This window comes from Erythrolamprus reginae, chromosome 11, assembly GCF_031021105.1.
Source record: "Erythrolamprus reginae isolate rEryReg1 chromosome 11, rEryReg1.hap1, whole genome shotgun sequence".
Classification (NCBI taxonomy): Eukaryota; Metazoa; Chordata; class Lepidosauria; order Squamata; family Dipsadidae; genus Erythrolamprus; species Erythrolamprus reginae.
Window position 1 is genome coordinate 35,528,954 of NC_091960.1, and position 15,343 is coordinate 35,544,296.

At 43.0% G+C, this 15,343-nt stretch overlaps 1 protein-coding gene across 4 annotated transcripts in view; it reads right to left on the reverse strand.

The window, feature by feature from the left end:
• COL16A1 (collagen type XVI alpha 1 chain) overlaps positions 1-15,343 on the reverse strand; it is a 263,305-nt gene that overhangs the window by 175,107 nt on the left and 72,855 nt on the right. For all 4 annotated transcript variants that reach the window (XM_070763913.1, XM_070763914.1, XM_070763912.1 and 1 more), the window contains exons 7-8: positions 10,918-10,998; positions 7,662-7,796 (exon numbers count right to left, since the gene is read on the reverse strand). In XM_070763913.1, coding sequence (XP_070620014.1) covers positions 7,662-7,796; positions 10,918-10,998 — 216 coding nt within the window. The remainder of the gene's footprint in view (positions 1-7,661; positions 7,797-10,917; positions 10,999-15,343) is intronic.

Genomic DNA, 15,343 nt, shown 5'->3' on the forward strand with positions numbered 1-15,343 from the left:
GAAATAAAAGCTCGGAATTTGGGTGGGAGGAGGAGGAGGAGGAGGACAGTTGCTACCGAAGGAAGAAGGTGAGGGGAGGGAATATCTCCAGGACCGCCTTCTGCCGCATGAATCCCAACGACCAGTTAGGTCCCACAGAGTTGGCCTTCTCCGGGTCCCGTCAACTAAACAATGTCGTTTGGCGGGACCCAGGGGAAGAGCCTTCTCTGTGGCGACCCCGACCCTTTGGAACCAACTCCCCCCAGATATCAGAGTTGCCCCCACCCTCCTAGCCTTTCGTAAGCTCCTTAAAACCCACCTCTGTCGTCAGGCATGGGGGAATTGACATGTTCCCTCCCCCTAGGCTTATAAAATTTATGCATGGTATGCTAGTATGTATGATTGGTTTTCTAAATTGGGGTTTTTTAAATTAACTTAAATATTAGATTTGTTCACATTGTATTGTTATTGCTGTGAGCCGCCCCGAGTCTGCGGAGAGGAGCGGCATACAAATCTGATTAATAAATAAATAAATAAATAAATAAATAACTTTTTAAAAAATCCAAAACTTTAAGGCTTTTAAAAAAAAAAGGCGAGGATGAGCACGCGCCTCCCATACACTGCGCCAGAGAGAGAAACCAGGCGGGGAAGAGGAGGTACCTCCCGCTCCTTTGACCAAAAGGCAGCAGCTGCTACTACTACCTGCTTCCTCTTCCTTCCCATGCTGAAGGGCTCCCCTCTCCCTTCGCTTGCTCGCTTTGTAGCCGGCGCCTTTCCTTCACTGTGGTGACTCCTCGGTTTGACTGAAGCCAAGTTGATCCAGCTGGGGCAAAGCGCCCCCTTTTGCCTGTCCATGCCCAGATGCTTTGGGAGCCAACCTCGCGCCAGCTGTATGGGAGGCAGCGCGAGGGAATCACCACAACGAAGTGGTTTATTCCCTCTCCAAGTGCCCAGAGAAAGGAAAACGCTCCGTTCACTCTGGACTGCCAAAGCCTCCTTAAGCGCCACCGAAAGGCTCCTCTGGCAGTCCAGAAAAGCCCGAGATGGCCGGGATTAAAGGGAGAATGGCAGGAAACTGGCCGGGCCTTCGTGCAGCTCTCAAATTTCCTGGGAAACTTTTCCGGGCTCGGGTTCTTAAGTAGAAAATGGTTCTTAAGAAAAAAATCTTGAGCATCCGGTTCTTATCTAGAAAAGTTCTTAAGTAGAGGCCTTCTTAGGTAGAGGTGCCACTGTATCTCCATCTGCAGGGATGCGAGATGAAGGCCGAGCCTCCTGAATTATTTCACACTGGACAATTTTGGCTTTTTATTTTATTTTTATTTATTCATTTGTCCAATACACAATACATATGGAAGAGAATAGACATGAAGTAATATATATAAAGATAATATGTAAAAATAGAGAAGATATATGAAAGGAAGAAAATATATATGATATATGAGATAAAGGAAAGACAATTGGACAGGGGAGGGAAGGCACACTAGTGCACTTATGTACACCCCTTACTGGCCTCTTAGGAACCTGGAGAGGTCAATCGTGGATAGTCTAAGGGAGAAATGTTGGGGGTTAGGGGTTGACACTATTGAGTCCGGTAATGAGTTCCACGCTTCGACAACTCGATTGTTAAAGTCATATTTTTTACAGACAAGTTTGGAGCGGTTAATATTAAGTTTGAATCTGTTGCATGCTCTTGTGTTGTTGCGGTTGAAGCTGAAATAGTCATTGACCGGTAGGACGTTGCAGCATATGATCTTGTGGGCAATACTTAAATCATATTTTAGGCGCCGTAGTTCTAGGCTTTCTAGGCCCAGGATTGTTAGTCTATTTTCGTAGGATATTCTGTTTCGAGTGGAGGAGTGAAGGGCTCTTCTGGTGAAATATCTTTGGACTTTGAGGGCTGAACCGAAACCTTGAGCACAAATGTCCTTTTCATACTAATAGGGTAAGGGAAGATTTCTTCCATTTTTTCCTGGGGGGAGGGGGGATGTCCTAAGGCCATTTTTCACTGATAGGACTTTCCAGTTAGCCGGGAAGATGGGAGATAGTCTTGGTCTCATTTCACTTTTGTTTTTTCCATCCTTGCTGTGCCTTCTTCCTGTTTCTTCATCATGTTTTGAAACATCTGATAAAAGCCCATTCAAAAATCTGTACGTGTTTTGTGCGCTCAGTTATTGTTGTGTATGTAGTTTTTGTTCTTTTTCCAATCTTATGCCTCATTGAATTGCTGTATTGTGGTTCAAGAAGTCACATTTACCAAATTAAGGGGGGAAACTATGTCGATTCGCAAGAAGTAGTTGAAGCAACTTCCTAGCAAACTGCAAAGTGAATGGATTTCCCAGCTAGCGAGACTGGTAAGATTGTAAGTCGTTCAAGCCAGCTCCACCTGATCGCGTGGCCGGCAAGCCACTCCTAGCCAGTCCCATCACCATTAAACCACACCCACAAAATAAAAATTTTGGCTGCCCATTACTGGGTGTGATCATAAATCAAGGGCTATCTTTACAGAGCAAAATCCAACACGGCAAGCTCTCTCCCTGCCCCAAGGTCTTCCCTCCAAAGGCCTTGTATATCTGGACCGGGACTCATTGCTCACAGTCACTCATGCCCTCATCACCTCGAGGTTCGACTACTGTAATGCTCTCTACATGGGGCTACCTTTGAAAAGTGTTCGGAAACTTCAGATCGTGCAGAATGCAGCTGCGAGAGCAGTCATGGGCTTACCTAGGTATGCCCATGTTTCACCATCACTCCGCAGTCTGCATTGGCTGCCGATCAGTTTCCGGTCACAATTCAAAGTGTTGGTTATGACCTTTAAAGCCCTTCATGGCACTGGACCAGAATATCTCCGAGACCGCCTACTGCCGCACGAATCCCAGCGACCAATTAGGTCCCACAGAGTGGGCCTTCTCCGGGTCCCGTCAACTAAACAATGTCGGTTGGCGGGCCCCAGGGGAAGAGCCTTCTCTGTGGCGGCACCGACTCTCTGGAACCAACTCCCCCCAGAGATTAGAACTGCCCCTACTCTCCCTGCCTTCCGTAAACTCCTTAAAACCCACCTCTGCCGTCAGGCATGGGGGAACTGAAACACCTCCCCCGGGCATGTTTAATTTATGCATGGTATGTTTGTGTGTGCGTTTGTTAGTTTATGGGGTTCTTTTAAAGCTTGTATAAATTTTAAAGTTTTCTGATTATTTATGATTTGTTCTATTCTGTTGTGAGCCGCCCCGAGTCTTCGGAGAGGGGCGGCATACAAATCTAAATAATAAATAAATAAATATACCTTTTAGTCCAATTAACTAGAGGTAGACTATCCCCAAAAAGGCTGGCCAGAAAGTGAAGTTGCCACGAAATAACCTCATTGCCTCCAACAACCGCGTGGCATGCTGAGATATTAAATGTGGCGAATGCAATAATTCCATATTTTGCGTTGCTGCTTTTAATCCGTTCTTTCGACTGGGTAGCTTCCCTTCATCTGTCATATTAGGGGAATGAGGCTAGACTGACATTCTTTGCTCTGCCCTGCTTCCAATTCTTTGCATTCCATCCCTTTTAATAAAAAATAAAAAATAAATAAAAATTGCACATTTTTCCCCTCCGTCAGATTTGACAGCAAAAATAAAAAATCTCCAAATTGGTCGCAAATGTTTTTCTCACAAAAATCACACAGCTGAGGGTGATTTAATTCCATCCTTCTCTTTCTCCCTCTTAGCTTATTTGCCCAACTGTTGGGCGAGCTGAAAATGAGATTATTGTCAAAAGAGCCATTAAGTCAAAACGTACCCAGCAGTGGGCTAAACTTATGCCAAATATATACCAGTTTCAGATTTTTGAATCAAAACCAGTTGTTTTGACGAACCAATGGCCTCCTGCTGCAAATGTTTATTGCTTCTCCATTGGTGTGTTTGCCAGGACACCTCCAGAGTACAACTCGCCTTGTTTCCCCCGGAGGTGGCCATGTGAGTCTCTCAGCGCAAAACCAGCCCAGAGTTTTGTGTCACATTCAAGCAGTATTTCTTGACCTCAGCTTGAGGTTGAGACATCTAATCCAATCAGACCAGGGTTGGATTCCAGATTCTGCTACTGTCGGTTCGCTCAGGGACACAACTTTTAAATATTTTTTAATCTGTTTTTGTCAAGTACATATTGGAAATATGCAGGGGTGGGCAGCAGGCAGGGTGGGGTGGAACGCAGTTCTACCGGTGGAAATGAAGATGTGTGCGCAGCTACAGCTGATTGGCGGCTGTCACTTTCTGGATTTGGTCTCGGCTCGGCTCTCCTTTTTCCCCCTGTTGCTGCTGCTTCATCTGGGCTCCTTGCTTTTTTCCTCTTTCCTCCTTTCTGGCCTCGGAGGAGCTTCCTTCTCTCCTGCCCGGCTACAGCTGATTGGTGGCTGTCAATTCCTGGATTACTGGTCTTAGCTCAGTTGTCCTTTTTCCCCCTGTTGCTGCTGCTGCGTCTGTGCTCCTTGCTTTTTTCCTCTTTCCTCCTTCCTGGCCTCGGAGGAGCTTCCCTCTCTCCTGCCCGGCTACAGCTGATTGGCGGCTGTCAATTCCTGGATTACTGGTCTTGGCTCAGCTATCCTTTTCCCCCCTGCTGCTGCTGTTGCGTCTGTACTCCTTGCTTTTTTCCTCTTTCCTCCTTCCTGGCCTCAGACAAGCTTCCCTCTCTCCTGCCCGGCTCCCCTCCAGCCTCACGTGGCCACCTCCCACCTGAGGTGCAAGTAGAAGGTGTGGAAGGAAGAGGTGCAGGCAGCATTTATGCTTCTGGCAGCATCTGTTCGCCCTGCTACCCGAAGCAAATTGTCACCCCGGCGAGTGATATTGGTAAGGTTGTAAGTCGAGGACTTAACAGTTCACTTGAACATTGATGATCGTTCAAGCCACTCTCACCTAATCACATGGCCGGGAAGCCACTCCTACCCAGTCACATGACCATTAAGCCACACCCATAGTGTGGCAGTAAAAATGTTGGCTGCCCATTACTGGAAGTATGTAACAATATAATAATATTTATATACACGATACTTGCAAGAAGACAATAAGAAAATATTAGATATGAAATATTCATGTATATGATAATAGTAAAATAATATAAAGAAATATTAAGACAGGGGATGTAAGGCCCGCTGATGCACTTATGCACGCCCGTTTACTGACCTCTTAGGAATCGGGAGAGGTCAACAGTGGACAATCTAAGGGTAAAATTTTGGGAGTTAGGTGATGATACTACAGAGTCAGGTAGTGAGTTCCAGGCATTAACTACTCGGTTACTAAAGTTGTATTTCCGACAGTCGAGTTTGGAGCGGTTTACATTAAGTTTGAAGCTGTTGTGTGCTCGTGTGTTGTTATGGTTGAAGCTGAAGTAGTCGTTCACAGGAAGGACGTTGTAGCAGATGATTTTAAGAAAAAACTTCTGCGCATGCACAGAAGCAAAAAACAAGATGAGAGTGCCTACAGGTTCCAGCGACCCAGGCCCCAAGTTACTAACAGTTCTATAGAACCGGTCCGAACTGGTAGGAGCCCACCTCTGAATCAGGCTAGAGCTGGAAGGGACTCTGGAGGGAGTGTACATGCCCACACCCATTCCTCCCCCCTACATGTGCACCACCCAGTGCTGCCTCTACACATGCACAAAACCCCACTGCCCCCCATGCATGCGCACAGGCCTCACTGAAGCCTGGGAGGGTGAAAAAATGGGCAAACGGGCAAACCAGAAGTTCAGAAAAATGGACTTCTGGTTTCCCTGTTGGACAGTTTTTGGCACCCCGGGGCTTTAGGAAATAAAAATAATAAATAAAATTAAATAAAATTAAATAAAATTAAATAAATAAAGTAAAGTAAAGTAAAAAGTAAAAAGTAAAAAGTAAAAAGTAAAAAGTAAAAAGTAAAAAGTAAAAAGTAAAAAGTAAAAAGTAAAAAGTAAAAAGTAAAAAGTAAAAAGTAAAAAGTAAAAAGTAAAAAGTAAAAAGTAAAAAGTAAAAAGTAAAAAGTAAAGTAAAAAGTAAAGTAAAAAGTAAAGTAAAGTAAAGTAAAAAGTAAAGTAAAGTAAAATAAACAAACAAACAAACAAACAGACAAACAAACAAATAAATTTAAAAATAATAATTGTCCTTACTGAACTTTCTCCTTAATTCCAGGTTGCTTCTCCCCTCGTTTAGTTGCCATCCGTTGCTTCTTGCATGGTGCTTTGGAGAATAGTTTGACTCATTCTTCTTTGGGGCATCCCTTCAAATACTGGAAGATGGCTATCATGTCCCCCCTAGTCCTTCTTTCCTCTTCTTTCCCCCCTCTTCCTTCTTTCCCAAAGTGGAAGTATCAGCAGCTGTTTTGGGGTTCAAGTTTGGGGTTTGCTGAAGGTACAAAGAAGCCCTTTGTACCAGAATTCTGCAGCCATCATGAAATCCAGACATCTTAATACTGATGAGCTTGAGAAACACTGCTGTAAAGACTATTTTCATTATCACACAAGCTTTTGTGGATCCTCTTTATCCCAGAGATGTCAACTGGACGAACAGATGTGATAATAAAAAATATTTTTTTCCCACCTCCAAAGTGATATGAATTAGGGATAAGAGTGATCCTGTCCAACCAGGGACGATCTAATTAAAGGGACACTGTCCAATGTGTTTGGTGTAAATTTACTGGTAACCCCTATCTTCAGTAACTGGGCACTGGTTTAGATAAACTCTTGGATTTAGATAGCTCTTCAATTTTTTTCAGTTGAAGCCTGAATTTCCCACCTCTGGGAAATCATAGCAATCTGACATTTATTCAATTTCATCCTAACCTTCAATTTCAGTTTAACTTTAAATTGTTTTATATTTATCTTTTTACCATTTGTAAGCTTCTCAGATTAACCATATCAGTGAGAATGACAGTACAGTGGTACCTCTACTTACGAACTTAATTCGTTCCGTGACCAGGTTCTTAAGTAGAAACGTTTGTAAGGAGAAGCAATTTTTCCCATAGGAATCAATGTAAAAACAAATAATGCGTGCAAACCCATTAGGAAAGAAATAAAAGCTTGGAATTTGGGTGGGAGGAGAAGGAGGAAGAAGAGGAGGACAGTCGCTGCCGAAGGAAGAAGGTGAGGGGAGGTGAATTAAAAAAATCCTCTGGCAGCCCAGAAAAGCCCGAGATGGCCGGGATTAAAGGGGGAATGGCAGGAAACTGCCTTCGTGCCGCTCTCAAATTTCCTGGGAAATTTTTCCGGGCTCGGGTTCTTAAGTAAAAGCATAAAACCCCAGAATGGCATCGGACCAGGGTATCTGCGAGACCGCCTTCTGCCGCACGAATCCCAGCAGCCAGTTAGGTCCCACAGAGTTGGCCTTCTCCGCGTCCCGTTGACCCAGGGGAAGAGCCTTCTCTGTGGTGGCTCTGATCCCCTGGAACCAGCTCCCTCCAGAGATTAGGATTGCCCCCACCCTCCTTGCCTTTCGTAAACTCCTTAAAACACACCTCTGTCGTCAGGCATGGCGGAACTGAGACATTATTGGATTTTTACATTCTGTTTTTTGTCACTGTTGTTATCCGCCCCGAGTCCATGGAGAGGGGCGGCATATAAATCCAATAAATAAATAAATCTAATAAAATAAATAATAATAATAAAAGTCAGTTTACCTATCCAAGCGGGCCTGAGTTAAAACCAAAATGCTTAGAAGGAAATAGCCCATGAAGACAAACCTGTTTGCTTTGAGGTTCTTCTAGGCAAAAGCAGCGGGTGTAAACTTTGCCTTCTGTTTGGGGGTTGATCTCAATCAATTCATTGTTCTCCATAACTTCTACGTCACGACGTGTTTTGGAGGCTTCCGGAAAACACTGTCGACATGGAACCAAGAGTCAAAACAATACAGAGATGGAAAGCATTTGCAAATTGGTATGTGCCCAGTGGGTTTGGAAACGAGAGGCTACATTTTTGGGATTCAGGATTTTTAACTCACAACACTTTTAAGAAGGCAGAGTTGTCTGGTTTATTAATAACTCTTAGCCGCCAAAGAGAAAACAAACCCTGTTATAGTGGAACCAGATGATATATGAACCCACCTACTGTCGTGAGTTAGAAACTGAGGATAAAGAGGAGTAGAATTGCCATGAATGACTGTCTTGATTTTCTACTTAAAGGCAAAACTCACTAGTGCTCACTTCTGATTCATCTCTAAGACCCATGGCAGCTCTGCAGATATCCAGGGACCTTCTTTGAAAATGGCAGCAGGTTAAAATACAAATTGGTCCACATTAAAGTCCACACTGAAGACAATGGTGTGTCCATGAATTCAGATTCCCACTTAATGGAAATTCTTGGTTGTATAAGTCAGTGTTTCCCAACCTTGGCAACTTGGAGATATCTGGACCTCAACTCCCAGAATTCCCCAGCCAGCATTTGCTGGCTGGGGAATTCTGGGAGTTGAAGTCCAGATATCTCCAAGTTGCCAAGGTTGGGAAACACTGGTATAGGTAGTCTTCGACGTACACCTAGTGACCATTTGAAATTACAATGGTCCTGAAAAAAAGTGATTTATGTCCATTGTTCATCTGACCATTGCAACATCCTCAAATTAATAATCCTGTTACTAATTTAACAACTGCAAGTCTACGGAGAGGGGCGGCATATAAATCCAATAAATCTAATCTAATCTAATCTAATGATGATGGCAAAAAAAGTCATAAAATGGGGCAAAAATCACTTAACAAATGACTCAATTAGCAACAGAAATTTTGGGCTCAATTGTGATAATAAGTGGGATAAACATAAGATAAAATACAGGAAATAGTATAAGGGCAGACTAGATGGACCAGGGGGTCTTTTTCTGCCATCAATCTTCTACGTTTCTATTTTTCTAAGTCAAGAACTACCTGTAAATTAAGTTGAGAATTCGAGACTTGGAGAACAGCTTTGTTAGATGACAGTAATCTGGTCAGCGTTCTGTCTCCCATGTTAATCTGCTAGAAGCATCTACAGTAAGGAGCCCAGAGATCAAGACCAGATCTCTTCTACTGCTGGTCGCAGGCACCTAGTGATTGCAGGAAAACTATCCCCATGCCTAATAGTTGAATAAATGAATGCTGCTAATCTACAAAATAGATGTGTAACCTAGACAAATAATTTTAAAAAATATATATATTGGTTTTGCACATAAAGTTAAATAAACAAAACATAAAACAGTGCACAGTGCATGTGCCCATCACCCGGCTGACAATAACCATCACCACCAATTGCGGGAGGTCCAAATATTTACTAGTTTATATTTTTTTATTTCCTTAGCTCTACTTTGCATTTGTTATTATTAAAAGACTGATTGGAGTTTATTTTTCACATTTTTGTCACAGATTCTACTCAGCATATAACCTTTCACCTTATTCCATCGTACCATCAGCTTCTCCAATTTATTTTCATCAAAGTTATTTAATCTTATTTCCATGATTTCAAAATGAATGTGATCCACCATGTACCAGTACCAGTTCTGTAATGTCCATTTCATAGACTCTTTCCAACCCAACACCACTATCGCTTCAGCGCTTTCCAGTGCTGCAGTTTTTATTTCTTTAAAATCTCTTAGTTCTCTTTGTTTAATTAGTATCGCTATTTCTTTTGTGATTATCCAGTTAATATTTAACATTTTATTTATTTCATTCTGCGCTTCCTTCCAAAATTTCTGAACTTCAACACACTCCCAGAACATATGCACCCCCCCAAGGGGGAGACAAATCATTTAGACACTTGTGAGTGTGGATATGTTTGCACACTCAGACATAACCCTCTAGGAAGATTGTTGATTTATGTTTTCAGATAAACATCTGAAGATTCTAGGTCAGTGATGGTGAACCTATGGCACGGGTGCCACAGGTGGCACATGGAACCATATCTGCTGGCACATGAGCCATTGCCCTAGCTCAGCTCCAATGTGCATGTGTGTGCTGGCCAGCTGATTTTTGGCCCACACAGAGGCTCTGGGATGGTTTTTTTTGGCTTCCAGGGAGCCTCCAGGAGGATGGGGGAGGGTGTTTTTACCCTCCCAAGGCTACAGGGAAGCCTTTGGAGCCTGGGGAGGGCAAAACACAAGCCTAGGGGGCCCACCAGACTGTTTCTGGCCTCCAGAGGTCTTCCTGGTGGTGGGGGAACCTGGGGTTTTTGCCCTCCCCTGGTATTGAATTATGGGTGTGGGCATTCGTGCATGCACAATAATGCACACACATGCTCCTTTGGCACCTGAGGGGAAAAAGGTTTGCCATCTCTGTTCTGGGTTAACATGGAAAGGACTCTCTCCAACTCTCGTATTCTCAACGTAATGTACAGGAGTACAGAATGAAATAAATAATATGCTTAACATTAATTGGATAATCACGAAAGAATTAGCAACATTAGTTAAATATGGGGAATTACGAGAATTTAAAGAAATCAAAACAGCAGCTTTGGAAAGTGCTCAAGCAGTAGTGGTATTAGGGTGGAAGGACAGCAATAAATGGACAATCCAGAATTGCTACTGGTACATGGTGGACCACATCCACTTCGAAATTATGGAAATAAGATTAAATAACTTTGATGAAAATAAATTGGAGAAGCTGATGGCACGATGGAATAAGGTGAAAAATTATATCTTAAGTAGAATTTATGACGACAGTGTGAAAAATAAATTCCAATCACTTTCTGTATGTAAAGAAATGTAAACCGGAGCTAAGGAAGAAATTGAAATTTATTGCAAATAATTTAACCCCCTAAATTGTGGTGGGGTTTTATTGGTGTTGGGCACTTTTTCTTTAAGTATTTTTTTTGTTTGTTATAATAAAATTTAATGAAAATATATATATATATATATTTTAAAAAAAACGTATTATACAGGTAGCCCTTGATTTATTATCATAATTGAGCCCACCACCCTCCCAGTCATCCAAACTTAAAAATGTCATATATTTTTTTGGCAACGCCTTAATAATTGCTCACCCCATTGTCGGAGATCTCACAACATCCCTCATGCATTGCCATGGCTGGGTCACAGTAGATGTGCAGCTGTTGAATGTCAAACTAGGAAAGAGAAGGAAACATACTTTTAGGTCAAAATCAAAAATCCCGGGAAGAAACCTTTCCTCTTTCAGGTCTTGGAGAAGAATCCCAAGCCACCTTTCATCACCGAGTATGTGAGAAATGTTGAGTTTCTCAACGGACTCTTTCATCACTAGTTTCTCAGCACTTCACACAGTCTTTGGATAGAATTGCTGAGAGCAAAGTCTTAGTCTAGGTCAGTGATGGCGAATCTATGGCACAGGTGCTACAGGTGGCACGCGGAGCCATATCTGCTGGCACACAAGCAGTTGCCTTAGCTCAGCTCCAACATGCATGTGTGTGCCAGCCAGATGATTTTTGGCTCGCACAGAGGCTCTGGGAGGGTGTATTTGGCTTCCAGAGAGCCTCCAGGGGGATAGAGGAGGACGTTTTTACCAGGGAAGCCTTTGGAGCCTGGGGAAGACAAAACATGAGCCTACTGGGCCCACCAGAAGTTGGGAAACAGGCCGTTTCTGGCCTCCAGAGGGCCTCCAGGGGGCGGGGGAAGCTGTTTTCGCCCTCTCAAGGCATTGAGTTGGCTGACTGATTTTAGTATATACGGGACTTTAGTAGTTATTTTTAATTAATTAGATTTGTTGTCGTGTTGTTTTTTGTATTCTGTGAGCCGCCCTGAGTCTTCGGAGAAGGGTGACATACAAATCTAATAAATAACAACAACAACAACAACAACAACATTAACAACAACATCATCATCAAAAACAACAACAACAACAATAATAATAATAATAATGGTTGTGGTTGGCTCTGGGCCAGTTCCTGCTCCGAGGACTGGGGGGTTTGGTTTGAGAGAATCCTCATGTTATCGGAGGCCGGTTTTATTGCCAACAGCTTCCGACAGTGAAGCTTCCGTGTCAAGGGAAGCTTCTGGAAGTGAAGCAGGATCTGATGAGGAGGTAATTACAGGCAGCCCATTAGCTAATTACCCCATTAGTGAGTCATCATCATCGTCATTAGACTCGGAAGAAGAGGGATTCATAGATGCTTGCAGGCGCAGGTTTATGACAAGGAGGGAACAATTGCGCAAGTATTATAGAAAATAAGGGAGAATGCCTGTGGCTGGGGCAATTAGGCTAATAGGGCTGCTGATAAATTGCCAGCATGGTTGAGAGCCTGTGTGGGAAATTATCTGTTTGGTGAGAGAGAAGTATTGTTTGCTTTTGAACTGCTTCAGGATTTACAAGGACTTTTTTGAACAATTCACAGTGAAGGACAGCATGAGGACTCTTGAAAGGGGGTGGCTGTGACGTCTACACAGCTGCCTTTTATCTGCTCTGCTTTTGTTTTTGTTTTTCACAGCATTCCAGGCTCATGGTTTGTGGGAGAGCACTTTGGGCTGATTTAAAGTGCGTGTGTACAATATTTTCTTGTTGATCAACCAACTCTTTGTTTACTTTACAACCGTGTGTGTTAGAATTTATACTTTGGACTTAATTGGGGCTCGTAATGTGAAGCCCGGCATAAATAATAATAATAATAATAATAATAATAATAATAATAATAATCAGATGAAACAATCAATCACATACTCAGCTGCTGCAAAAAGATCGCACAGAGTGACTACAAGCATAGACATAATGCTGTGGCACAGATGATCCACTGGAACTTGTGCCGGAACTACCATTTACCAGTGGTAAAGAACTGGTGGGATCATACGCCCGAAAAAGTGGTTGAAAATGAGCAAGCAAAACTACTGTGGGACTTCCGACTTCAGACTGACCGACTTCTGAAGCATAACACACCAGACATTGTGATCGTGGAGAAAAAGAAAGTATGGATCATCGACATCGCAATCCCAGGAGACAGCAGAATTGAGGAGAAGCAGCTAGAGAAATTAGTGAAATACAAAGATCTAAAAATCGAGCTGCAACAACTCTGGCATAAGCCCGTGAAAGTGGTCCCAGTGGTACTTGGCACACTGGGCGCAGGGCCAAAGGATCTCAGCGGACATTTGAAAACCATCGGAATTGACAAAATCTCCATCTGTCAATTGCAAAAGGCCGCTTTACTGGGATCGGCAAACATAATTCGCCGCTACATCACGCAGTCCTAGGTGCTTGGGAAGCGCCCGACTGGGGATGAAATACGAAATCCAGCATAGTGATCTCGTTTGCTGTGTTGTACTGAAATAATAATAATAATAATAATAATAATAATAATAATAATAATAATAATAATAATAATAATAATAATGGAATTATGGGTGTGGGCACTCACGCATAAGCAATAGCCCATGCTTTTTTGGCACCCAAGGAAAAAAAGGTCCACCATCACTAGCTTAGGTTTTGTGGGCTGCAGATACGGCATCAGGCTAATGGCTTCAATCTCAGGACTAGCAACTAATCTCAGACGTCTTGAAATATTGACTCTAGGAGACTTGCATAAAAACATGTTCACACCCCCCCCCCCCGCTCCATCCCTTCCTTTTGATTGTCTGGGGAAGGAGGGAGGCCCTGATCCAAAGGCTGCATAGCTAGAGGTATAACAAGCAGGAAGAGGGAGATTGTGATCCCCTTATATAGAGCGCTGGTGAGACCACATTTGGAATAATACTGTGTTCAGTTCTGGAGACCTCACCTACAAAAATATATTGACAAAATTGAACGGGTCCAAAGACGGGCTACAAGAATGGTGGAAGCATAACACGTATCAGGAAAGACTTCATGAACTCAATCTGTATAGTCTGGAAGACAGAAGGAAAAGGGGGGACATGATCGAAACATTTAAATATGTTAAAGGGTTAAATAAGGTTCAGGAGGGAAGTGTTTTTAATAGGAAAGTGAACACAAGAACAAGGGAACACAATCTGAAGTTAGTTGGGGGGAAGATCAAAAGCAATGTGAGAAAATATTGTTTCACTGAAAGAGTAGTAGATCCTTGGAACAAACTTCCAGCAGACGTGGTTGGTAAATCCACAGTAACTGAATTTAAACATGCCTGGGATAAACATATATCCATTGTAAGATAAAATACAGGAAATAGTATAAGGGCAGACTAGATGGACCATGAGGTCTTTTTCTGCCGTCAGTCTTCTATGTTTCTATGTTTCTATGTTTCTAAGTGAAGAAACAGAACAGGCCTACTTCTTATCTCTCATTTCTTTGAGTCACATCTCTTTGGAAGCTGCCTAGATGTCAGGCATGGTCTTATAATGATCAGCAGCCTATGAGTCACCAGTCATCATCCCTCCCCCCCCCGCCACCATGATTATAAGCCACTGGCAAAGGGATTTCTGGACCAGCCTGCCAAATGACAGCATCGCTTGCGCCATCGCTTTCTTCTCTTCCATCCATCACCGCAAGCCAGAACGGCCTGCTCCTTTCAGACAGGTTCTTGGGCTCTTCAGGATCTGCCGAAAATCGAAAGTAAGTCTTTTCCCAGCATGATCCGACCGAATCTCTTTAGCAAGATTTACTGGGATGAAACGGTTGGGGATGAAGGAATTCCTGCAACTGAACTATTTCCCTTCTGCAACCAAGCCATCTCCTTGAGGGTAGATTTCATATATATATACAGTGGTACCTCTACTTAAGAACGCCTCTACTTAAGAACTTTTCTAGATAAGAACCGGGTGTTCGAGATTTTTTTTGTCTCTTCTCAAGAAATATTTACTACTTAAGAACCCAAGCCCGGAAAAATTTCCCAGGAAATTTGAGAGCGGCACGAAGGCCCGGCCAGTTTCCTGTCATTCCCCCTTTAATCCCGGCCATCTCGGGGTTTTCTGGGCTGCCAGAGGAGCCTTTTGGAGGTGCTTAAGGAGGTGCTTAAGGAGGCTTTGGCAGTCCAGAGCAAACAAAGCATTTTCCTTTTTCTGGGCGCTTGGAGAGGGAATAAACATGAAACCGCTGGGTGAGATCATCCGAGGGCATGGGGTGAGGTATCATCACTGATGATACCCAGCTTTACATCTCCACCCCATGTCCAGTCAACGAAGCAGCGGAAGTGATGTGCCGGTGTCTGGAGGCTGTTGGGGCCTGGATGGGTGTCAACAAACTCAACCCGGATAAGACGGAGTGGCTGTGGGTCCCTTCGCTCTGGGCAGCGACTGTCCTCCTCCTCTTCTTCTTCCTCCTCCTCCCACCCAAATTCCAAGCTTTTACTCTAGACCCAACCCAGTAGATCTTTCATGTTTAACACTAGAGTGTGCATCTGATTGTTTTTTTTTTTTTTTAATATTTTTATTTTATTTTATATGACTTACAAACGTTTAGACATCAAACAATACAACATTAAACATTTACACTTAATATATTTACAAGATTTATTTTTTAACAATTCTATTTACTATACCTTTTTCTTGATTTCCACC